The 25,897-nt window shown below is 40.4% G+C and overlaps 2 protein-coding genes across 2 annotated transcripts in view; one reads left to right on the top strand and one right to left on the bottom strand.

Moving 5' to 3' along the window:
* Positions 1 to 175: 175 nt before the first annotated feature.
* DPH5 (diphthamide biosynthesis 5) lies at positions 176 to 19,961 on the bottom strand. Its single transcript, XM_071436127.1, is given in 9 exon segments — positions 176 to 808; positions 1,686 to 1,789; positions 2,883 to 2,922; positions 3,839 to 3,959; positions 13,207 to 13,315; positions 16,242 to 16,366; positions 19,491 to 19,669; positions 19,672 to 19,748; positions 19,750 to 19,961. Coding segments are annotated over 9 exon segments (1,191 nt in total). The 3' UTR covers positions 176 to 584.
* The window catches only part of LOC139594275 (uncharacterized oxidoreductase YtbE-like), a 45,861-nt gene continuing 39,813 nt past the window's right edge, over positions 19,850 to 25,897 (top strand). Inside the window, exon 1 of the mRNA XM_071436139.1 lies at positions 19,850 to 19,978. The gene's annotated coding sequence lies outside the window, so the exon portion shown is untranslated. The remainder of the gene's footprint in view (positions 19,979 to 25,897) is intronic.

Here is a 25,897-nt window from a genome sequence, read left to right as displayed (position 1 = left end):
GAAGAAATCCAGTTCTATTTTTAGTTGCAGCTTCTGAACCATGAAATTCTGTGCAGCTTCTCCCCCTCTTTCACCAGCTGTCCACAGGGAAAGTTCTTGGTTTTCTTTAGTTTAGAGCATTCTCACCTGCCTGTATTCACTCTCCCAAGGCAAAGATGAACACAGACCTAACAGGTTTTGCACGCTAATGTTTTCTATTGGTAAGAGAACTCCTAAGTTTCTGCAAAGTTGAAAGGCAAAATTTAACATCTAATGCACTTTAAACAATGTATGCAGTACGTTTGGTTAATGCACTACAACAAGTGATGCCACAGAGATACCTGGTACTCTTCTCATCCTAGTCAGCAGCCCAAGACTGGAGTGGATGTCAGTGATCTGAAGCAAAGGTTTCTGGAGGTGTCTGCAGGGTAGGAGCTGATACCAGCAGGTGCAGTTTGCAGCCTCAGGTAAAAGCAGGTCCATGTTCCTGCAGCATTGCCCTCTGAGTCTAACTACAGTTAGACAAGTCTTAAATAGTCACAGCAATATCTTTATGCTGTTATGCAATTACAGATGGAATGAAAATGTAAATGCCTCATTTTTATTTAAGCAGTCCTTTGACATGCATTATTTTCAAAACTGGAGCTATCTACAGAGAATAGTTTAAGCATTTCCAATTCCAGAGGATGCATAGTGCCTGTAACAATTAAGGAATGAAGTGGAGCACCCAGTTCCACAGTGGACATCTGCTGTAGAGTGCCTGAAGCAATCTTCTCATCTAGAGCACCAACGCGAGCAAGGCCAACACAAATTGTGTTTTCAGTAATTTCTGTAAGAAAGAAGATGAAATGTTTAATTTATTGACTAATGGTCCTATCATAAGGGAAAAAATACTCAAAATGCTTAAACCTTTATACTGCTTTTTTAAACCTCCAATTATTAAAATATTGGAGTGGCCTAGAAAGAAACTTGCTATTCAAAGAAAATAAAACTTAAGGATGTTGATAAGGAAGAATTAATTCAGGAATTGTGTTCACTTTGAGGGACCTGCTGCTTCTGATTCATTCTATGTAAAGGATAAAATTAAGGGATTTTCATTTTAACAGTACTGAAGGAATAAACTTCTTAAATGAGTAGACCTAGATGAATTTGTAAGAAAAAAAATCTGTGACACAATTGCATCATCTTTATGAGCTGCTGTGCTTTTACCCTTGGTCTCAATAAACATTTCACAGTTTGTTCCTGACCAGTGTTAAGAATTCAAGGTGAAAATCACAGTTCTGCATCTTTGGGTTAACCTAGATTCCTGCTGGTGTTCACACAGAGCAGAGTGTGACCAGTCTAAGTAAAACAGAGCTGAGATTTTTTTAAAGCTTGACTGATCTAAAATGCTCAGAATCCTTTTGCCTCCTGCAACTCTAATGGCTCAAAGAGCTCACAGTTCCACATGGATAGAAACAGTGCAGGGTTTCCAGACTGAGGCTTTGACTGTAGCTCCAGGAGCCAGCAGTGCAGCTTCACTGCTGCTCACTGAACTGTGCTGGGCTCAAGCTTGGCTAAATCCATCTCGTGACTGGGATTTGGGGCAGCCCAAATCCACTGCAGAGCAGAATTCTGGGAGTCAGGGGAGGGGAGTGGAGTTCAGAGGCTCATCAAGAGGTGTGACTGGAGAGGGGTGGTAGCAGACAGAAGCAGTCCAATGATACCTGGTTTTTCTCCTTGGAGCCTCCTGTTTTGAATAATGGCAAGAAGCTGTTCTGCAGCTTGATTCACACTCATGTAACGTGGTGGCTCATAAATCTTTCTTCCTCTGCAGGGAAGGAAAAGCAGAGAAATTTAACATATAACCCATTTTGTTCTGTTTTACATATAACCCATTTTGTTATCCCCAGCAATTTTACAGCTTATTTCAAAAGACCTCTAGACCAGCAGGTTGAACTTAAACAGGCCCAGGCTCAGGCCGGGTCTTACAGACAAGAGCAGAATTTTTAAAGAATACAGAAATCTGTTGTGCTCTCACCACACCTGTGAAACAGCTGGGCTCCAGCTGCCAGATCATTTAGATCCTAAAAACAAATTCAACTCTAGAAGCAAGATGCAGGTTTTGCAGTTACTCTTGAAGGATGCATTAGACTTAAATCCAAGGGCATACAACTGTTTTTCTGTTAAATGCCCTGTAGACAGATGATTACAGACTAGAAATATATCCTTAAATGAAATGCTGCTTTCTTTGCCAACTGTGGATTCAGTCAAACAGATTTTATTTTGAAACTCCAGAATAAACAAACCTCAATGATACTGTGAGACTCCACAATTGTTAATTTAGAGCAGTTACAGCATGTGTATAGAGGAGCCATTTATATTCACCCCTGTGAAAACATACAGATTGCAGAGATGAGTAAGATGTGGCAAAAGCTTTTTGACTACAGTTAAATGAGCATAAGAGCATTTTCTGTATATTGCTTATTTAACTCTTTAAGAAGGGTGTTATGTATTCTGCACTTTGCACTGTTCCAGCCAGTGTACCAAGAATAAAATTAGAACACTGTTTCAGATGTTAATCTGTTTCAGGAGGTGGCAGAACAGTAGAGAAATAACACTTCATTCACCAAGAGGAAAGCCTATCCCTTTCTGACTTAGTCCTTCTCACAGGAACAGTTACAAAAAAGATCATGTTCTGCTGCAACTCCATTCACTTATTGTAAATAAAGCCAGGCCCTATTGCAAGGAACAAAAGAGTTTCACTCCTTGGAAGAAACAAAAGACACTGGCCACCAAGAAGCACGAGAGAAGAAGGCAGGTAAGTTCAGTATTAGATTATGGGCAAAGAACCTGTGTTCCTTGTACAAAAATACCTTTGTAGGGGCACTGTCTTTCTATGTATTTTCAAAATGGTTACTCACTTCATGAGATTCTCCAGAGACTGCTCCTTCACTTTAATATCTGTAGAACAAAACACATTAAAACACAGCTTTCCTACAAGCTTCCCACTTAGTTTTCTATGTAGGTGAAGCTTTAATAACATTTTAGCTATTATTAATATTATAATATTATTATATTTTGCTATTAGAATATGGATCACACTGTACTGTTTCATCTGTTAATTAATCTCAAACCCTGTGACTTTATGCATGTGATTTTACCCAACAATAGGGCAAATTTCACAGATTTCAGAGCAGCACAGCCACATAAAAATCCTGGTAAATATACAAGTAGGCATATTTACCATAAGATAGTTAAATACTAGCACATTTGAGCACACACCAGTTCATTGGGACTACTCTTAAATTATGAGCACTTTATGTCACAGAATGTAAAGCAGTCAGACTGCTCGACAGTGGTTACATCACTGCCATGCAGGAACCTGACTTTCATTAGCACTTCCTTCCTGTCCCAATCACAATTTAGAACAAGCTTCTCTTATGGGAAAAGAAATGGATTTGGGCAAAACTGAAATAGAGAAGGGGTCAGGTAGGTAAGACTCTGCAGAGCTGCCAATTTTATGAAACAAATTGACCATAATCTTTCCAAGAGGAATCCAAATGTTACCTGTACTCAAACACCCTTCTCCCCCCACCATACAGAAAGCTGGATACATTTTTAACCTCAAATAAGTATTCCTTGTTACATAATCAACTTCTAAACCAAAGTGACCCAGATGAAAGGGATTAAAATGCAAAACTGAAAGATTGTAAATGCCCAGTTTACCAAATTGCTTCTACATCCATGAAGTCACTTTCAGATCAAAAGTTTATCAGCACTAACCTTTTTAATGCCACATTTGCTTATCTGGTGATCTAGTCAGTTGGGTAAACACTCAATACATAAACTAAAAGGCAGGAGAGTGGCTGCTGCTCACCAAGTAAGCACAGGGTATGCATTCCATTCTGCCTGTTCTTCTCAATCTTGTCAAAGAAGCTCTCTGGCTTCCATGTGTCTGTCCAGAATACAATGGAAACAGTTTCTCCAAAATTGTACAACTGTAAAACAGAGCAAATGCAGTAACACACATGAGCAATAAGAAACAATAAGAGCATTCAGTAATGTTAAAGGCCAAGTAATGAACTACCTGTGAAGTTTTTACTGCTTTCACCTTTCCAATGCATAATTAGTAACTTTCAATTTCTACTTTCTATTGTTACTCAACTCTAAAGTCCTTTTAAAGGCAAAAACTTTGTAAGATTAGCACCAAAATTATTATTTGTTACTTCTTACTTTGGCTAAAAGTTTTTTTATTTCTTACTTTGGTTAAGGTTAGACAGCTTGGAATAATGCTGTAATTTAATGTTTTGATTCTACTGATTTGGATGGCATTTTGCTGCAGATGGAAGCTCTAACAGGCAAAAGAAGTTAGAGTCTAAGGAGATAGTGGATATGAAGATCTGAATACAGATTGTGCAGGAAGCAGAGAGGTACAACATTGTTCATGCACATATGGAAAGAATATTGCTAGCAGATTCTATGTCAAGCATACTCACTGATTCTATTCTCAGCCTTAACACATTTATTACTGTAAGTCCCTCATCTTGCTGAAGACATTTGAAGCCATAGTCTTGCCAATTATCTCTGGTGATGCAAAAGGGAAAGTCATATGTAACTTAAGGCAGTACCTCGCTTGGAAGTAGTTTTTGTCCTGAAATAGGGGAATACCAAGCATCAGTTTTGGTCTATTTAGCTCTGGACTGGGGCCACCCCAGATGGATTTTACAGCTTGCCAATATTCTGTCTGCTCAAGCCCACCAGAGAAACAACAGCTACATGAACTACCCTTCTCACTTTCTCTGTACTCCTGGAAGGAAAAGCTGCTTTTCCAAGCCCATGAAAGGAGACAAAGGCACTGTGTGTGCTTTGGCAGAGGACCCTGTATAGAAGCAGCTCTGGCAGCTCTGTGCCATGTGGGGATTCCCCTATACATACTTCTGTTGCTGTGGCATTAGCCTGTGGCTTTAACTCCTTGATGCTGGTAGAGCAGAACTTGAATCACAGCAGAAACATGTTTATTTTCAAAAGCTCAAATTTTACCCATTCATGTTGATAAAATTTATTCAAAGATTCCTGCAAGATAACTGAAAACATTTCCTCTTTTAAGTATTTCATTCTAGCACAAGGACAAGAACATACCGGGTACATTTCACAACCTAAAGGTTCTTCCAGTAAAGTAAATACAGGTTGAACCAAATAAGTTGCTCCTGTTGTAACTTTTCTGATGCTAGCTATTTCAAGGCTGTGTTCTAGAAAATGAAAAGGAAAATCAAACTATGCTTTGCCTATTTTTCATGTGGCTGCCTAGAACTCATTCCCATTTTGTACCAAATCTGTAGAAAAACTATTAGAACAAGAAGTTTCTCCTTCTCCATGTCACTGTTAGAGCATCTGGGAGCAAGATACCTTTAATCTCCCTGGTAGCATTCCTGCAAACTTCCAGAAGTGCTGCAATGTCTGATACCAACCGAAGAGCTCCCCATCAGCACCTGAAACCACTGCAGCCACTTCCCCAAAGCAGCAGTTCTTGTTCAGGACAGAAAGGGGCCTCAATTGACCTTAAATCTTTCTTACCTTGGCCCTTTGGCATTTTGATAAACCAAGGGAAAAAACTTCCACCTCTGTGCTTTAGGAAAGGAAAGGATATGCAGAAATGGGAAAAATGTTAATATCTGTGAGGTATTTTGTTGGGAATCAGAACTCCCAAACCACTCTGCCACATGTTAAGAATGAGTTGGACATTCAAATTTATACCATACATTGCTGATTCTGATTGTTATCATTCTCTTTTCCATTAGTCATTACAAAGATTCTCCATCCTCTTTGCCAACAAGAAGTTAAGCAAGTTATCCTTTTCCCTGCCAATCATTCACTAATCTGTCCTTTGTTTACAGGGTTTTGCACTAATACTGAAGCCTGGCTGTCAAAAAAGAGAAACATTTTTGTCAGAAATTGCCTGTCTATTCTGTAAAAATACCTTCAGAACACCTTCATGAACAATTGATACTACAGAAAACTGTACTTAGTCTCAAAAAATACACCTGTTTTCTCAGCACCTGGAAAGCACAGAAGTAGTTTCTACACCAATAAGATAGAGTAGGACATATTTTATTAACCTCCTGGAGATGCTTTTGCAGTTTATACCCCTCTACTAACTAAACTTGTGAAGAACAGATATCCTAGGATTAATGTGCACATATTCTTACTTGAAATTACAGAGGGAAGAATACTACTTTGGAAAGTCCCTGGTACACCATCAATCTGAATGTTGAAGAACTGAAGTAGTAAGTGGGATACCTCTATTGTGCTTGAATACTTATAACCAATTACCTTACAAACAGTTCTACAGACACAAACCAATATTTTTTTCTCATCCAGTATTTGATCTCTGCAGATGTGTGACATTTAAGCAAACATAGGAACTGCTCTTCACCAGGGCAAGCCTGCATTAAGAAGGACATAACTGTATCAGGACATACACTTTAAACGTTCTCCCTGTACCTCATGCAGAATTCAATTTGTTCCTAATTTAATTTCCTCTACTGTGCTCTAATTTCCACCTTTTGAACTTGTGAATGAAGTATCTGACTTTCAAGAAAAGCCTTGCAGCAGAGAAACCAGTAAAAGCCAAAAATTGCACTACTATCCTAAGGATTCAGGAGTTACAGAAGACAGCAGGTCCACTAAAGACAAAACCTACTGAAATTAAAATCCATTCTTTCTACCAACCAAAAAGGCTGCAGAGGGTCCCAAAATTCCAGGAATCATCCTTCTCACTGAAATAGAGCTGCCTGACATGTTTGTTAACCAAGGAGTGTTACCACACAACTAAGGATTACTGCCATGCTTTGAGACTGTTCAGGAGTTCAGTAAGATGATGAGCTGTGTGTATTTGCAGAGATCACGGATTGGCTGCACAGTGGCTGGCACAGCTCTTAAGAGAGGCAGCAGCAAATGAAATTTCACAGCCAACTTGTGTGTGCTGCACTCTACATGAAGCATGAGGGGTTTAGGAGTGGGCAATGTGTGCTCTGTAAAAGCCCCATCATCTCAGGCATCACACTTGCACTGTGAGCAGATTTGTTAATGTGCCTACATTCTGCTCAGGCACAAAAGTGCCAGAATTTCAAAGGGGCACAGTGAAATGGTTGGACAGATATTTCATGTTTTCAGCTTGGAAACCAAACTTCTTACCTTCTCCTCAATGCTCAAAAACATCACAGAAAAGTTTCAAAAGGTCCTTTTGAAAGACCTCAGTCTTTGGAAATACCCCTTTCTCCGCACCCTCCCAAGTAGTGACTGGCTTAAGCAAAACTCTGTGCACTCAAATTTTGCAATGCAATAGCTCAGGTCAGCAAAGGAAGCCAGCACTCCACTCTGAGGCAATGCCCTGCTGCTAGAGTTTTCTGCCTCACAAAATATGGCAGAAAGCTGTTCTTCAACTCACAGTTACATCACCTCAGAACAAGATATAACTTCCTATTTCATTTACACACATGATATGAAAGAATGATTGACAACTTTTGGTGCTTGTTTTCTGTTAGTATTTTAACCTATTAATGCTATTTCTTATTTTACTTCTTGTTTATACAAGCAGAATTGATTGCAAATTGAGAGGCCAGAATGAACTGTGAGAGAAAGTACCACAATCTCACCTTGGAAAGTCTTCATGCAAGTGGAATTTCAATGAAACTGCTGAGCCACTTTGTTAAAGACCAGTCTGATATCAGATACCAGAAACTGTCCTATCAATTGTCCTCACTTGAAATCATGGTGTGGTCAATCACCACAAAAATTTAGGGCATAAAAGACGGAACAAGCTGAGACTAAATAGGGAAATTAAAAAAGGAAGATCCACCATGCCCTCTAGACAGTACTAAAGCAAGCAGGAGAGAAGATGCAAAATAATATTAAAGGTCAGTTGGCCAACAGCTGCAGAGAAACCAAGAAGTAAACATTTCAAAACACAGACATCTATTTTTACAGCATCTTTCCCAGAATTATTGCTGTATCAGCTTCAATGGTGACACAGCAATTTTTCACTTATGAACCTATCTCCTTTCCTAACATTTCAAATAGCTTCAGAACTAGTCAGGTCTGGTTCTTCCCAAAAAAAGGAGTTACTACATTCTTCATACCTGCCATCATACACAACCAAATACCTGAGACCTCATAGGTCTGAAATGCTCCAAAGCCATGTTCTGGTCCCAGGTCACACTGCAGATAGTTCTCACAGCACAGGAATTATGTGAATTATGGAAATTCAGACTCTTCTCAGCCTAATCACAACCCGCTTGTAGGAACTAAGAGGCTTTTTCTCCTAAGACTATTTCTCTTGGAATAGTGCATTTAGAGACTGCAGAGCACCTTGCATTATCCCAGGTTACTTCCTGATAGATCCCAATGAGCATACCCAGAAAAGCTAAGAGATATTTTCTTTGTCTTTGTCATAAGGATTCTGATGTGATGCTATGCAATGTTCATCCTCAAAGATAAGGAACCTGAGTCAGGTTTTTCCCTTTATTCTCCCTAACCTGTTAACAACCCTCCAGATCACATACATCAAATTATAGGGCTCCTGCTGCTCTTTGTATTTTATATTGTTGCTTGAGAGCAGCTTAAGAAGTTGCGTGATTGTCAACAAAGAGGTAGCAGAATCACTCAATCTTTGTTTTTGCTTGGAATTGGTCATATGAAACAACCACAAGCCTAGCTCTAGCCCTTTACACTACCTTATTTAGTATCACAGACCTTTAGCAACTTCAAATGCCTCTCATGAGAGCCTTCACATGAAACTGAAAAGTTTTACCATTCATCTAGATGTGGTTTTGACTCCTTTTTGTACTGCAAGCTGAGAGATCGCCCTAGCTGTCCCAAAAACCTCCAGTGCCCTTAGTACATGCCAGAGAGAAAGGAACTGGGAAGAAAACACATTTGGCTGAGGGAAACCCACTCCATATAATTGCAGTCTTCAGAAGGCAGCTGAGACAAATCACATAAAATCAGTTGAAGGGACAAGCACATTTTGCTTTGGCTGCCTCTTGGATCTGCTTAGGAAATAGCCACTCCACAAGCAGAACAAAATTCAGCTATCAAAATACTGAGAAAGCAAACTTGCATAGGAGAGGATTTGCCCTCCAAGGTAACGCCATCTTATTTTTAAAAACCTTCTAAGATTCTTTCTGTCACTATCAAGCAATGTTTCCTTCCTGCCCTGAAGGTGACTTGGGTTACTAATATGAAATAAAGATATCTAAAAGAAAAAAACCCCAAACCTGATTAAATAGATGTTTCTGGGTCATGTTTGCTGGTGACAAATAGCACTAAGTTGGACAGCAATTGTGAGTAATGAAATAGTGTGACTAGCACTGATTTAACCTTTAATTGGCTTGAGAAACGAATGCCAACTTCTTAAAGGCTCAGAAACTGTTAGTAACTGAAAAAACAGTGATAGAAAACAGTTTAACAGTCAGTAATTTTGTGTACAGTCCCTCCTATTAGAGCAGAGTGTTTTTGAAGATCAGGGCACACAGAGAGGGTGGGACTCAGAGGCTCCACTACTGCAGCTACTACAGGGTTTCTATTTGACTATGAGCACAGTAATTAAAGATAGCATCCTTCAGCTTCTTTATCTTTAAGTACTTGACACTGGAAATGTACTCACCTGTTCAGCAAAACCTCAAAAATAACACAGTAAGCATTGCTTTTGCATTTAAGAGACCAGCTGCTAGCAAAAAGGCTATTTTCTATTTTATAACTGTAATTTTCTTACAAGAATTAAGTGGACTGCAAACATAAAACCCAAGATGCATCACTGAAAGAAACAAGGGCACATGCAGATGTTTGTTCTGAAGGTATTCAGCTGGAAAGTGGGTACATCTCAAAAGAAAGGCAGCTCTTTGGTGTTTCATGTTTTTTCCCTAGCTACCCAATCAAATGCTTTCAAAACGAGCAACACCATTCAGAAATGAGCGTCTCATTTTAGCCTTTTCTCTCATCCTGTGACTTGCCTCCAGCTTTGCGCTTCACTTCTCAGTCCTCTTTCTTTATGTTAGTGCCGTGATCTCAAGCCTTTTCAAGTTGCATCATTCCTTCACATGCACCACAGGTCAGCATGATGCAGAATCTTCCAGATGTGTTTGACCAGCAGCAGTTCTACCTCAAGGACACATTACCAGCAGTGGGTCAGAGAGAATTCTGTCCTGAGAACACCACTCTGGCCAGTGACCTTCCCAAACCAACCCAGATGTCATGCATATTAGAAATGAAGGAGAAATATGCAAATTAGAGATCCTCATTTTCCTGCCTCTTTATTCTAGGGCTAAAAGCCTTAGCAATCAGCCCTATTCTGAAAAACTCAGAGTGGGCACAGGTACAGCCTGTGCTTCCCTGGCAGTGTCTGCAGATACCAAAGTGCCTGACTGTTCTCACTGGCACTTGCTCCCCACTACAAGAGGAGTCAGAGTGACAAACACACCCATGTGGCAGACTCCAGACAAGGGAGGTGAACCTGCAGAAAACATGCTAAGAGGCACTGACATAGGAGCACGTTTCTTGGCTTCTCTCCCATAACTGTATTCTTTTGTTTTTAAGGGAAATCAGCTTCTACAGCCTTGGAAAGAAAAAAATCTGTTACAGTGAAGCACAGCAAAAACAGTGTAAAAGAGAGAGGCACAGCAAACCACAGAGCCTTATGCACAGTCAGACTACCACTTTGCTAAGTTATACTATAACAGCACAGTTTATCAGACTGTGAGAGCTTCCAAGAAGTTTAATTTTCAAAATTAAAACCCCACTCCTTTTTTCAGTATTCCAAAACAGTTTCACTAATTCTGTTAAATGATGAGATAGAAAAAAAGTATTTGAAAATAGATATGCACCCCTCTTTATTATTTGGCAAGAACTACAACTATGGAATGAAGGTAACAAACCATCACTGATGCTGTACCAACTTCACTAAATCACTGTACAGGAAAATTGCACAGTACCAGAATGTTGTTGGCTGCACAGAAACATTGCTCTGATGACCAAAGATGTTCTTTTGTGACCAGACTGTGCTGTGGCTGCATTTCACTGACCGCCTAATCAGCAGTTACAGCTCGCTACGCACATGGCTCTCTGAACGGCGTATAAAGGTGTTTCCTGTTTTTCTCTACTGAGAAAGAGAGAGGGTTTGTATCACAATCAGATTAAAACAAGACAAAAAGCAAAGCCTTTTCTGTGGTGAAGCAAAAGAGGAATCCCTCCCACTGACAGGAACTTTACAATTGGAGACACAATTAAAAAACTACAAAATTAAATTGATGGCAGGAGACAGCCATGGAATGTAAAGGCTTTGAAAGAAATTATAAATTTTCAACACAACTCTAGTTAATCAAAGGCTGCTTTTTTGTAAGATACACCTCACTTGCTGTTTATGCCAGTAAGGAGCAATCAAGACTTAAATGTACAACTGGTTATATTCAGCCGGGTAATGCAATCAATATTTCCTAAAATGCCTTATACGACAACAGGAATGTGGACTTAGGAGAAGGCAGCCCCTCCCAAGCCAGAATGGAAAAGGGGACTAATGCCAGAGTGAATAACATCACATTTCCTTTATGGTCTGCTCCCTTCAGCAAGGGATAAGGAAATAGCAATCTAATCACCAAAACTCTGCATATGTGAATAACCTTAGGGACTGTTTATAGTCTACTCACATTAGGTTTCTGGCTTTTTTTCAATTAACCTAAAAGCTTCATACTGCTCCTTCCTATGCCTGAACTGTGGGGGAAGCAAACTTTCAGAAAACTTAAAAATCTCTTTGGGCCTTGCATCTTCCTTCCTAATGAATGTAAGAGAACAGTAAAAAAGAGAGCAAGTAGTAGAAACTAGTTGTCAACAACCTGACAGCAGAAGCAAACTTTGCATGACCATCAAACCAAAAGGGGAAGGGTGAGCCCCAGCCACAACTCTTGTTTTACCCACCCTGGTAAATGCAGTCATGCGACAGCTGCTATTTGTCTGCTGGGTAGGTTCAGACACCAAGAAGCCTATTTCCTTTCTAAAAGGTAATTTTGCCCAAGTCTTGCAGCAATAGGCAGGTATTAGTAAGAATGTGCTCACAAGAGAATTATAAAGAGTGTGAATGCTGTGCAGCATTCCCTTTAGCATTAGGTAATGGGACAGGTGTCACTGCATTGGTTTTGAGCCAGGTCAGACAGGGTGCTCAGATTTCTAATGAAAACCACAGATTATACCCAAACTCATTGCAACAGATTTTCTGCTGTTGGCCAGCATTATATTGAATGGAGTTTGGAGTATTGGAGTAATTTGAATGTACCAAGTGTTTGCTGAAATTAAAATAAATTGTGTTCTTTTGTGTACTGCTAGGAAGGAATTCCTCCTTCAGTGTTGGAAAGTTATTGTTCAAACCCCCACCTTGTCTGTATTACACTTACACTCCTATGCTTGCTTTTGGCTTTTATAAAGTGGGAACTTGGTTTCAGGGTCCCATACACAGGGAACCATTCTGAACCTTGAGAGGGCAGGTTCTATGTTAAAGTGATGAATGAAAACAAGAGGAGGAAGCTTCATCTAATGTATATGTGATTAGTTATGATTTATACACTGCCACAATATCTTTAATGAAGTAAAAGTAATAATGGACCTATACATGTGTATGACACAAAAACTGTCATTTGTTTTACTAGTCCTTGGCTAAGCAAATCCCTCCTCCCTCATCAGATTGGCAGAAAGTGGAGACAGATCAAATTTTTAAGAGAAAGAGTGGATCATATTCAAGACTTTGGAATTTTGATCTGAGTTGGACATATATGCAGGCTTGTGCACATATTTCTTATATGACAAGATCAGCATAGTTGTCTACAGGATAACAACCTTATTTAAGAATAAACTTATCAGGTATTACCTGATTTTACCATCAGTAGTAGAAGGAAGCCAACATGAGCAAAGCTTCATCTGTAAAATAACTTTAAATACCAAAGGCTCCTGGGGCAGAAGGAAGTTAGAAAGCAGAAAAGAACAGAAGTGTTACTATCCATTTTCATATGAGTTCATTAAAGGGGCTTTTGCTGACATGTGGCATGCTAAAAGGAAGTGTTAAAAATTCTAAGATTATGTGTACAGTTATTACAGATCTTGAAATTTGGGATTGCAACATGCACTGCCACAGCAGTAGAAGAGCTCACCAGTTTTAAACTTAGCAGTTGTGAAACAACATATATGCATACACAAAAATATTACCTGTAAACCACAGCAGCCCACTGCATTCATTATTGAAGCATTGTGAATGACCTTGTAAGGAATCCCCAATTTTACTGCACGTAGCACTAAATCACTGTGTGTTGTGGCCCTGTGGTAAGAAAAGGAAAGAATTAAACATTGCAAACATGGTGTTACCAAGTGTTACTATGAGTATACTTTGTTTTGGAATAAAATTAAATCCTTCACAACAAGGACAATGCAGAGGTGGAAAAATGGCAACAATATCCTAGTGGTTACAGGAAAATAAAAACTCCAGTAAGGCTTCCATGTCATCTTCCCCAGCTGACATGCCAGGCATCCTCAGAATGGTACAGCCCTTTGCAGCTTTCTGGCATCGTTAGAACTGTAACACTGTTACAGTGTTACTTTATAAAGTAGCCTTGGCAAGTACTTGAAAAGGGAAGTTCCATGTATCCTTTGTCTTCTGCAGGTGTCTGTTGAACATGCATTGAACTGTAAAGGTCAACTCTGTTTGGCACAAACTTCCACAAAACTTCAGGCTCCAGGATTTCATTACTGGCTGCACAGCCAGGCCCTCTCCCATCTGCACCCGTGTGTGCCAGGAAAGCCCCACGCTCAGACATGAACTCTTAACAGACAGAGGTGAACTGCATGTTTACTTAGAAAAAACATCCTTAGAGTTAATCAATTTTTCTATTAGTTAATCCAGATTACTCAAATTACCAATGCCTAAATCTGAATGATAAAGTTTATTCTGAAAGAATATTTTAGTTTCAAACAGAGTTAAGTTCAGCTCCAGGTCTAAGGCTCAATAAACACATTGCAGTGATTGAGTGCTGCAAGAATTACTGGGTTTGCAGTTAAGCAGTTGAGATTAGAGCCTTTCTAAAATGGTCAGTACATACAGATTAAGCAAATCTTTGAACTGCAACAATGTTTACATATGTATTTTGCTTGTATGTATGCTTCTATGTATATGAAATATGAAAAGGCACCTAGCCCTTGCCTAAATTTATCAGACCTGATCAATGACCTTTGACATCTCATTCCCAAGATGAGACCACACACTTCTGTGTAGCCATTCCAAAGAAGGAAGGAAAGAAATAACATATGGCCATCAGAACAATGAACTAGGAAAATTGCTTTCACCCTGGCCTTGTTCAGTTACCCTAACAGAATTCCCCTGGTTCTAGCCTGATAACTTCAGTGCTGTGTGTCTGACCTGCACCTAGTCAGCAAATCAAGTGCTTCAGACTGGAACACAAATGTGGCAGCAGCTGGCAAAGCTGTCAAGATCAATATTTTTAAAAAGAAATCAATTTCAGCAGAAGAAAAAAAGATGAGGAATGTGAATTTGGGAAATCTGACACCCTTATACAAACAGGCTCCCAGACGTAGGAGAAGGCAGTAAAGTGATCTGAACCAATACTTTAGTTACTATACAAACATTGCTCCTCACTTCCAGAAGCAAAGGGGATTTAAGAATGTCTGCTCTAAGAGAAGAGGAGACTGGTTTCACAGCCTTGTGTTATTCCCTGCACATACAAAGGACAAGGAGCACTGGAGGATTTTGTGGTTATGCTAATACCAACCAAGGCATCAGCTGGCTTTATTCACTGAAATTTGCTCCAGACAGTATTTTTTTTCTCCCAGTTATAATGACTGTAGCTAAAGGCAGAAGTGCCCTTATGGGCACTCAGCTAATACCAGGAAAACTTTCATGGAGCCCTCCCTCTACAGCCGAAACTACAGCAGTATTTTCTGTCACTGACACAGAGGTTAAGTTTTATGGGTAGTAATAATATGGATGTTAACACCAGCCTAGAGTGGTGGACTTTCCATTGTACTCCTAAGAGCTAAGAACATTTAAAGAGAGAAGCAACCCATTCAAAAAAATGGTAGTTTTTAACAATAATGTAGTATGGTAACCAGAACTGAAGTATTTCGACATTGAAACTTATGATAACTGAGGCAGATCATAATACTGCTTACAACTAGCAGCTACATTTCAATCCATGTAGCTTGTTTTTTTCATCTTGTGTATTTGTACCAGTCACTGGCTCAGAGCACAAGGGTACAGGTAACATGGCTCTACACTCTGCATGAATCCTAGTTTGAATGTAAGCATGGACTGCAAGTGTAATCAATATTTCTGAAATACAGAGTCATCTGCCCATAATTAGTTTAATATAACATTCTCTTGCCAATTGCCTTCAACCTATATTTACATAAATTATCAGCTTTTGACAAATGTGCACATTGCTCCTTTTTTCATAAACTTCATTTTTTCCCTCACAAATAAGGTTCTCAGATTTCATTTTTCTTGTGCCCCTTAACATTGTGGTAAAAATCTTGCATCACCAGCTGGAGATGAAAAGCTCTTCTGCATGGCTTGACATTACAGATTGATGATGCCTGACCAAAGAGACAGAAGGAGATCCTTCTGGTCATAGAAAAAAGCCTATACTTTCCAGCAGGAATAAAAGTGGAAACAAAAGACCTAATAAACCAACAGGACAAGACATTTATAATGACATAAGTGATTTTAAAAACTAGCATATATTAAAGCAGATTATACAATCAATAATCTGTATTGATTCTAAAATAACTGACTATAAAAGCTGCAGTTTATAAGTGCAAACAGCAACTAAAAGAATATTCCTCCAAAACAGCACATTTCTTATTTATGTGATAACACAGAATTTCTTCTGTTAGCAGACAAATCATGAGACAAAGCATTTGTTATAAAAGGTACCACAGAAAATAAAATTATAACGAATGAAATTATAAGTATCTGCTGAAGGAAAGATTCATACATCCTGGAGGGTCCACATTCCTATCTATAATGGACACCTGGGCAAGGAAACTCCAAAGCAAGACAAAGTGTAAACAACTATATGTATATTTTTAATACAGTAAGGAATATACAGACATAAAAAGTGTTTCTGGTCTGAAAATCAGTTCCCTCAAAAATAACTACAGTTACAGAGTTGGCTTCTTCCTATTGAAAAATAGAGTGATGAAGCTATAATTAAAATGTTGCACTGTCTTACCCAAAAGGATCACCAACCACAAGAAATGCGACATCACAAACATCAGCTTCTTTTAAAAGGCTATCTGCTTCTTGTTCCACCATTTCTCGGTCAGCCAAAATCAATTCTTTTCCATAAAACTTTTCCTAGAAATTGAAATTAATAATAAACATCAAAATAAGACACTTGGGAACATTTTTGTATGTCTCTGGGTGCTCACTCAGGCACACAGCCAATGGACACTGGAATAAGTAACTTTGTTATTCTCCCCAGCAGCCTGCCCCATGTCTTGGAGAACCTCACCTCTGCTTGCAAGAACACCTGAGCTTTCCACAGAGCAGCTCCTGAGCTGACAAAAATTAGTGAATGTGGACTTTATCCTGATACTGACTTGGTGTTCCATGCTTTCTGTGTCACTTGAGCAGCTGCACCTCAAGCAGCTCAGTCCCACCTGCACTGAGGGTACCTGGGTGCACTCCAGGCAGAGTTCATTTAACTTGGTCTGTAAGGCACCCCCTCTCCCAGGCTGAGCCTAGCTCCTGGGCTACTTACAACACTGGCACCAAACCAGGCACAAATACCACACTAGCTACACCACAACCTGTTCTCTCAGATTTTTCCTTAGTACGTTTTAGCTAACCACATCTAAGGAATGACTTCATATTAGTCCTTCATCTTGAGTTCTCTTTCAGAAGTACTTTACCAAGTATACAGGTAAACATGTATTTGATCCTGTCCTTAATTTTTCTTCAGCAGCTCAGTAATCATGGTTTCTTTGTACATTTTAAACGCCTTTATTTCCAGAATCAACTTCACACATGTAAATGAAACTTCAGTTGGTTCTAGAACATGTTTTCTGGTCATACTGAAAACATCTGCCATGTTGTGTCACCATGCATTTTACATGCTCTTTACATGAATAAAGTTTTTTTCCATGGCAAAGACCAAAAAAGGTGTTTTTGTTCAAAGTAGTAGTCAGCAAATTTGTGTGGTATTACAAATAATAATAAATTGATAAAACCATTGAAGTCAGTTATCATCTAGAAAGGTTTTCCTCTGACTTCTGTGACTTCTTTGCCCACACAGAACAGTGAATTGACGAGAGAACTGTAATACCTGTACAGAAGCAGAGTGGTGCTTCCATAAAAAAATCCATCCCATAGTGACAGTAAGAGGTATGGGACCTCTGCTACCAGGCTACATGCCCTTCCCCAAATAGAAGTTCCTGTCCATTTTTGAGTAGGTTTTCCTAACTGTATAAAATCAGGATATTATTTTCCTTGTGAAACAGACTGCAACCTGCACAGATTCAACAGAGAGGGGACCAAATCAATGTGTAAGCAAATCTTGCATTTGTGATTCTGAACCACTGACAGTCACCCTGGAGTAATGCAGAGATCTGCACTGAACCAACTGTAGGAAATTTTGACACCCCACTGGTTTTCATCAGCCCAGATGCACATCAGGACAAGGGGAGCTGGGCTGTAAGGCAGAGCACTCCATTAACACCACAGATCCCTTCCATGGGCTGCCACTGCACCAGCCTGGCTTGGGTCCAACACTGTGAGCAAATGCAGACTCCAGAACAGATTGGGTGCAGCCCCAGGAACACACCTTTCAGTTTGGCTTCATCCAAGGGAATCTATTTGCATGCTTTGAGACTGCTCCACAATGCTAATCAAAGCATGCTAAGTAGAGAATATATAAACAGTAAAATGTAGACTCACTGGGAGGTCACTGATCCCAACAGTTCTTTCACCAAACTCGGGGCCAATTTGGATGGTCAACATCAAATAACTTAATATACGTGTTAGGCCATCCCAATAAACAAGCAAGTCTTGTCATTTGAATTTTATGACCTGATTTTAATGCCATCAACAGAGAAGGATTTCTGGGAAATGTCTGCAGGTAAAGATCTGCTCTTTACTCCTTGAGAATTTTCCTCTAACTTTTCATGCTGCTTAGGAGAGAATGACCACCAGATTAGTAAATAAACTATTCAGCTTTGTCACTTATATGTAAACCAGGCTGCACTATGAACACTTGGTTATTAACTCCTATATTCCCTCTTAGATGTTTTAGGTAAAACAACATTTTTACTTTGTTTTTATTGATCTTTTCATCTCATCTTTGGCATTTCAAGGTTTGCAAAATACTTAAAACAGTAAGAAATATATGACAAGAAAACCCAAAACAACCACATCAAAAACTGTCAGCATTTTCCTATTATTCAGTGTTTTATTTTCAGATGGATAGGAATCCATTAATTTTTCTACTGATAGCAAATGCTCATTTTGAAAAGTAAAATCTCCAAGTAATCCTTTCCATTTAGCAGTTTTCCAACTATCAAACAACCACAAAGAACATTTTGTTTTGAATGGACAGACTACAATTTAGCCTACAGAAAATAAACCACAGAGCATACCTTCATACAGCAGATAAACCAGAGATGCTCCAAATATTCTAGCCTACCTGGTACATGGAAACCATGTAATGCTCATTACAAGCTATAGGTATCACATGCTCTATGTATCTGCAGCTCTGCATACAGGTACATTATGGCCATACAGCACCAAGGCCCAGACAGCATCAGCTTATTCAGAGGCAAGATCTCTGGTCTGTGGGCAGCTATGCCATTTTTTGGTATTATTTCTGCATTAAACTTCATCTTTCTGTGACCATCTGTGACCTCCTCAGAGTTACGATTTGCACATTTTTACTACCCTTGTCTTCCACGAGGTGTGTTTACTAACAAAAGCTTTATCTCCACGTTGTCCAACAGCCCAGCTCTGACCGAACTGTGCCTCTTCTGGGAATCCCAGCATGGTGAGGCAGCCTGGCCCCCGTGGAAATGTGACATGATGAAATTGCTATTCCCAGCAGGTATGCCATGACACCTCCGGCTGATACAGAGGTGCAGGGCTTCAAAACATGTACTCTTCTGATATGACTTTTGGGTGGGGGGTTTTTTGTTGTTGTTTTTAAACAGATTGGACACTTTCTAACCAAGTCCTCCAGTATCTCAGGGTTTACAGATACTGGTAGGCTTTGAGATGAAAACTAGTGCCAACAGTTGTAGGAACATTTTATTTTTGCTGTAGTCTTCTTGCAAATTAGCGAAACAGTTTCTCCTAGAAAACACGGTATGTGAAGGTCACGTACATGAATCTCCCGAGAGCGGGCACCGCTCATTTCTCCCACGGACCCACCAGCCCCAGCACGCCCCGGCCCGGTGGCACCAGAGGCCTCGGGCCCTGTGGCCGGACCTACCAGCGCTTCCTTGCCCACGGTGAGCACGGACGTGTAGGCCTCCAGGTACACCCTGCGGCAGCGCCGCACGGCCTCCAGCCCCTTCACCGTGATGTCCTCGGCATCGCCCAGGCCCAGCCCCACCAGGTACAGCATGCTCGGGGAGCGCCCGGCCAACACCTGCCTCACGAGGGAAACCAAGCGGCCTCAGCCGGGGCGCCGCACGCCCCACCCCTCGCCGGGACCCGGGCCCAGGTCTGGGGACAGCCCGGCTCTCGGCTGCTCGTTTCCCGGCTCCCCGCCGCTCGTTTCCTGGCTCCTAACTCTCCGTTTCCCGGCTCCTCTCGCCCGGCTCCCGGCTGCCCGCGGCGCCGGTGGGGCGCAGGGGCCGCCGGGAGTTGTAGTCCCGGGCCGCAGCTGGGTTATGGCAGCGGCGGGCAAGCCCGGTCCGGGCGGTGTCCCCACAGTGCCGGTCGCCAGCGGCCACAGCATCCCGGTGCTGGGGCTCGGTAAGTGGCGGCGGGCCGGCCCAGAGCCCGCCTCCCTGCCAGAGGCGTTGTGAGAAGGCGGGGGTCACCCCGGGGCCCGGCCTGGCCGGCTCGGCAGGTTCGGCGCTGCCCTTGGCCCGCAGCCGGACTCGCCTCAGGGCAACCCGGACCGGAGCCTCCTGCCGAGCTACCGCGCTGAGCCGGGCGGGCCCGGTGCCCCTCCGAGAGCCCCGGTGCCCCTCCGAGAGAGAGCCCCGGTGCCCCTCCGAGAGCCCCGGTGCCCCTCCGAGAGAGAGCCCTTGTGCAGTCGGGTGAAGCTTCGTGCCCTGCCACATGCCAGGAGCTCGGCCTGCTGGGCAGCGCTGTGCGCGCAGCAGCGCTTCCCTCCCAGCTACCCCGCGGCCATGTGCCGTGTTCGGGTGGCTCGGGTGTGTCTTCTTCGGAAGCTTGGGAGCAGATTTCTGTTTAGACAGATTCTCATGGTAGAATGAACCTTACCGCACCTGTTGAACTGAGATCCTGTGTAGGAATCTCAGCATCTGTGAGGCAGAAGGGAATGATGGTTGATGATAATGATGAATATTTGATGCAGTCACTGCATAGAGAGCAAAATGGCTTATGTTGATCAAAAATTACTGGGTTGTTTTTGGTTGGTTTTTTTTTGCTGTTTTTTGGTTCATTATTTTAACCTGTGACACTTACTGCCAATTTACTTTTCTTGGAGATGATTTTATAAAATTAAGGAAAAAATAATGTAAATAGTCTTTTTTAGAGAATGGACTTGATTGTCTTACATCCATTGTTTCAGTAGATGCTGAACTGTGCTTCAGACTTGTCTACAGAACCACCTTTTTAATGGTGTAATACATTTCTTGGGTTATGGGTCGAATAAACTGACTAGAAAGCAGACATGCAGAAAGACTCCTTTGTACTCTCCACCCAATAGCTGTTCCCTGTCCTTTTGCTGTACTGGAAAGTTCTGAGTAGTTTATTGTTATGCCTGAACTCATACCACAGTAAATGGATAGCGGCATACAAGAAAATCAAGCTTGACATTTTCTGGCCCAGTAACTTCTGCCAGGTATGGCTTTCCAGGAGCTTCTCTTGATTTTCAAGGAACTTCTCTTGACTTAGAATCGTGGTGTTCTCATGAGCAGGATTTGGTTCTTTGATTTCACTTACTTGCTAGAGTAAGTGAAATCAAAGAACTTTACATACTGCTTTATACAGACTGCAGATCTTTGAGGATTGTGTAATAGATAGGAACCAGTCAAGTCATTTTAAGAAATTGTTGATATACCCTGCAAAATGCTGAGAATTTAAGAAAAGAAGGGAGGAAAAAGTGAAGACTTGCCACGCTTGCACTTGTGGTTAAGCTATAAATACCACAATATGCAGCCCAACACAATGGGATCTTTATGGTAGCTGTTCTCACTTAACTTCTTTTTTCCACATTAATTGCTTATTTTTGTTACAGTCTTACTGCATTAATTAATATTTGCAGTGTAAAAAAATTTACTTGGCTATGAAGTAGAGGCAAAATTTCTTAAATGAGAATGCATTTTCTGCAAAGCCATTTCCTACAAAATTTAAGATTTGTTTACCATTTCTTATCCCTCTAAACACGCAGACCTAATTTTTGTCTGGTGCCTCAAAGACAACTTTAATAGATACGGATATTGCATCTGTTGCTAGATAGTCTTACTAAAAGTTTCAGGGGGTAAATAAAAGAGATAAATATGCATAAAGATGGTTTCAACTGTCCAGTTGTGCTACCTGGAAGGCAGCTGAGATAGCTTTGCAAGTTATTTTTAAGTGATAAAACCCCTTTTGTAGTATCTGAGAGCTGAATTAGGAGATGGGTAATGTGTTTCTTGTCCAGAACGTGTGACTCAAGAGAGTGCCACCACACCCTGGAATAGCATTCTGTCAAAATGATCTCTTCTTCCTGTTCAGGCTTCAATAACCGAAAGGTATTTGTGATGGTGGTTTTTCGGTATGGTTTCATTTTTTAATGGGTTTCTGTGCCACAGCTTATTTATTATTTGTATGGAAGTTCAGTAAGTTGGTCAAGGTTTGATGCAAGAGGCAACACGTGGGGAAGAAGTTTAAGTCTTTCATTAGGTTACCATTCCCTTTCTGGGGCGTTGTGCTCTTGTATAAACTGTTCTTAGTGAGAAGGATCCATTTCTATTAAAATCTCTAGTGAGAAGGACGAATTTTTACACCAGAGAAGGCCATGGAGTATGCAAAATTTGTGTTCAGTCTGAAGGGTTACTTGGAATAACATGCCAAATTGTGTATATCCAAAATTTCCTATCTACTTAGATGCATATTCTTAGTGTCTTGTGTCTGGCAAGAAGACCAGTAAATGGTAAAACAATGGTAGCAATGGTAAAACAAGCTGACTTGCCTGAGACACCAAGCAATTATAAGGCAGCTCACCTTTATGTTAGAAATATGTTGTACGGGTAAAGTTTCAATTAACAGATTAAAGTAATCTGCACCTTGTTTATTGTATGATTATGAAAACTGCTGGTGACTTTATGTTTCAGATGGTTTAGTGCTAACTGTTGTGTTAGCCAACATTCACGTGCAGAGGGTTAAGCATATTTATGGTCAATTTTCATTACAAAGGCTGCTTTCTACTGGAGTAGGCTTAAGTCTAAAATGAATTGGCATTTTGGCCCTAATACTTGTCTCAAGGGTAAATCTGTGCCCCAGAGAGCATATTACCTCACAGTGGCTGTAGATTGCATTAGGAAAAGGATACATGCACTATCTTGCTCATAAGATTAGTGTTTTAGAATTGCATGGCAAATAACTGATATAAAACCTGACCCTGTTTAGAAGTTACAGATGTAGTTACACTTTTCCATAGGAGCTACATATGTCTGAGAATCTGTTGGTGAGACTTTGTACTATGGTAGAAAATTATATTCTTATAGTTTCTTAACTACAGGATACTTTGTGCTTTCCTGAAAAAATTATCACTTGTCAAAATGGTATACACAGTATCATCCCCATCAGGGGGATGCATAATTTGAACTGTTCATGCTTACTTCTGTTCAGTAGGAAACTCTCACTTAGACAGTTGTCACTTCCCTTTTTTTAAAGTCTGAGGAGTGAACTGCCACTCTCTATATCATTAGATTATAATTCAGTAGCACAAGGGCTTTTCTTCCTGTATCTGAACTATTAGGACCTTTGTCAAGGTCATGTGAGAATGGTCAACATCTCTTCAGGATTGTTTTGGTACTTTCTGTTGAAACTCTCTTGATCCCCTTTATATGGCAGTTACATTCCCATTAGAACAGGGGTTTCTGTGTGTTTTTCTTTGTTAATTTGTGTTAATTGTTTTGTTTGGGTTTTTTTTTTAGGGATGATAATAATTAAATTCTGATGGCTTGGTCAAGTAGCCAGTGATTTCTTGAAAAGATGGGCTTGTGATCCAAAAGTACATAGAATCTTTTTGTTGTTTTCTATGGAATCTTTGGGGCAGCTAGAATTAATAACAACTTGATGAGATAAAAAAATCTCTAATGATACCCTCTTATTAAAGAATAAAATTAATTGCATATTTGTTTGGGAAGGGGCATCAGGACACACAATTACTAAACAAAATAATCAAGTCCTTATACTCATTGTGCCTTGCTGAGGTCATACAGAGGGGCTATTTTATCAGTAGTAATAATGTTCTTTACAGAAGGTCATTCAAGACTGCCCAGCATCATTGTTGTAGGTGCTGGAGCTGGAAAGCAGTCAGGTACTGCTCTGAGCAGCTTCTGGTCAACAGCCAGAGCTGCAGGAAAGTAATACACACACAATCCTTCCAGACTCAAGGGAAACCATTAAAATATCTCTGTCCTCATTTCAGGGTTGTTCATAGATAACATTCCTGATACTCTGCTGTACCCTTGTCTAAGTAAATAAATCCTAAAAGTAAGTTTTGTCTGATTTTTGCTGTAAGACATTGCATCATTTGCGCCACTCAGGACTTCTTGTGTTGTTCCCAGTTCTTTTCACAACAAATAGACCTCCTAGCAAAAAGCACAGAATCAGATTGCTCCACTTTCATTGCATCAGGTTGTGTTGGGATTTTTTCATCAAAATGCTACATAAATTTTAATCTTAATGCTGAATGGAAGTATTTTAACATTCCATTATGTATTAGTGAACCAGTTGCCTACTTAATGATTATCCTAGATTTGCTTATTCTCATTCTTAAGCTTAGCTGTGGTCAAAAAAAGACCCAGTCCTGCTGGACTGGAATAAAATGAGATTTTGCTTTTCAATTCAATGGCAGTAGAGTCAAGCCTTCACTTTTTTTTAATTTTCTACTGTTACTGCCTTTTTTTTAAATTCATGGCTCCTGTTTCTTCTTGGCTTTGATTCTTAAGGAAATTTATGGAACAGTGGTCCTGATACCAAGACCTATGGCACTCCCTGCTATTAATCTTATCCTGTAATAAGAATTGGCTGTTTATTTCTTCCCTTTTTTTTTATGTCTCAGCCATTTTTTTTATTCTCTTGAGGCTCTGCTTCTCACCCATGGTTACCAAGTTGCCTTAATAGCCTCTTGTGATGAACAAAATGCCACCTCTATAAATCTTTCTGTCTCAATTCATCCACTGTTTCAGTAGATCTGACCTTGAGAAGTTGTACTTGATCTTTGAGGGCCTCCAGATATTTAACTTCTCTCCTGTATGGACTGTGGCCACAGCCCAGGCAGCTGGGTGCTTGTAGGCAATGGAGCAGAGCAGTGTCCTCTCCCAGCCTGACTGAACCTCGTGAGCCCCTGCCTTCCTTGCTTTCTTCCAGCTTCACCTCCTTCCAGCCTGGTGCTATTTTGCTCCTTAAAAAGGACTGAATACTATACAAGTCTTGTTTTTAAGGGGTACTAATAAATGCATCTGTGGCAAAACGCTGGGCCAGCTTTTGCTTTCATGAGAGTCTACACAGTACAGAAATATTCTCCTTTTTTTTCTGAGGGAAGTTGCTGCTTTGTCTCTGCTCTCTTGTACACCTACAAATCTATGAGGTCAGCTTTTTATATGTTTGCTGGGGATTTTACCTTATATTATGGCATATGAACTGTGATTTAATAGCAGAAAAATAGCTTCCTTTCTTACACTGGATTCTTTTGGTAATCACTGTATTGCTGATGTGATACAGGTGAATTTTAGATAGCCTTCACTAAGGTTAAGTAATAAATCAATTTAGGTTTCTACCACTGTTTAATAATTAAAACTTCTGCCAGTGTAAGCAGAGACACTTCATGTGTATGCTTTTAACTTTTCTTTGCCATTAAGGATTTTAAATGTTACAAGCCTAATTGCCCAAGAGAAGAACAAATGATTTGTAAGCAGTTTGAAATTAAGAGAGAAGCAAGCTCCAGTATATATAATTTTTGTATTTCAGCACATTTCTTTAGTGTAAAAAAAAATATACCAAACTTTGGGAGGGGGAGGGGGGAAAGAAAGCTAAGCTTTATCTTTCAACCTTCATCCAGCAGATTTTAGTCATCATACTTTGCCAGAGCTTGCTAGCATAGTTTTGGCAGCAGTGGATGGTGATGTCACATGCTGCTGCAACCTGAATTGCAGTAGTTCCTCATGCCACCAGATGAGAAGGGAGGTACTAATTCCTAAACTCTCTTCTAATGTTTATGCAAAGTACAGCACAGAGAGCAATACAAAATCCTTGTTAAAGGGGAAGGAGGGAGAGAAAGGGGAAACTTCTCTTTGTGGCTTTGCAGCAGTTTCATAACTTGAAGGTCTGTTTGTCATTCTTAGTGCCTCAGTGGAGGTGCTTTGCATTCTAATGTGTACAGTTCTAAAGCTGTATATGTAGTGTGACAGGAGGGGCTAGAGGAGATGTTATTTGTCTCAGAAACTTTTAGAAAATGCATTTTAAATTCTTCAGATGATGTGGGAAAAA

Source organism: Agelaius tricolor, unplaced genomic scaffold, assembly GCF_023055355.1.
Source record: "Agelaius tricolor isolate 1412-34295 unplaced genomic scaffold, bAgeTri1.0.p SCAF_11, whole genome shotgun sequence".
NCBI classification, from domain to species: domain Eukaryota; kingdom Metazoa; phylum Chordata; class Aves; order Passeriformes; family Icteridae; genus Agelaius; species Agelaius tricolor.
Note: the sequence above shows the minus strand (reverse complement) of the source record. Positions and strands in the feature narration are given on the sequence as shown.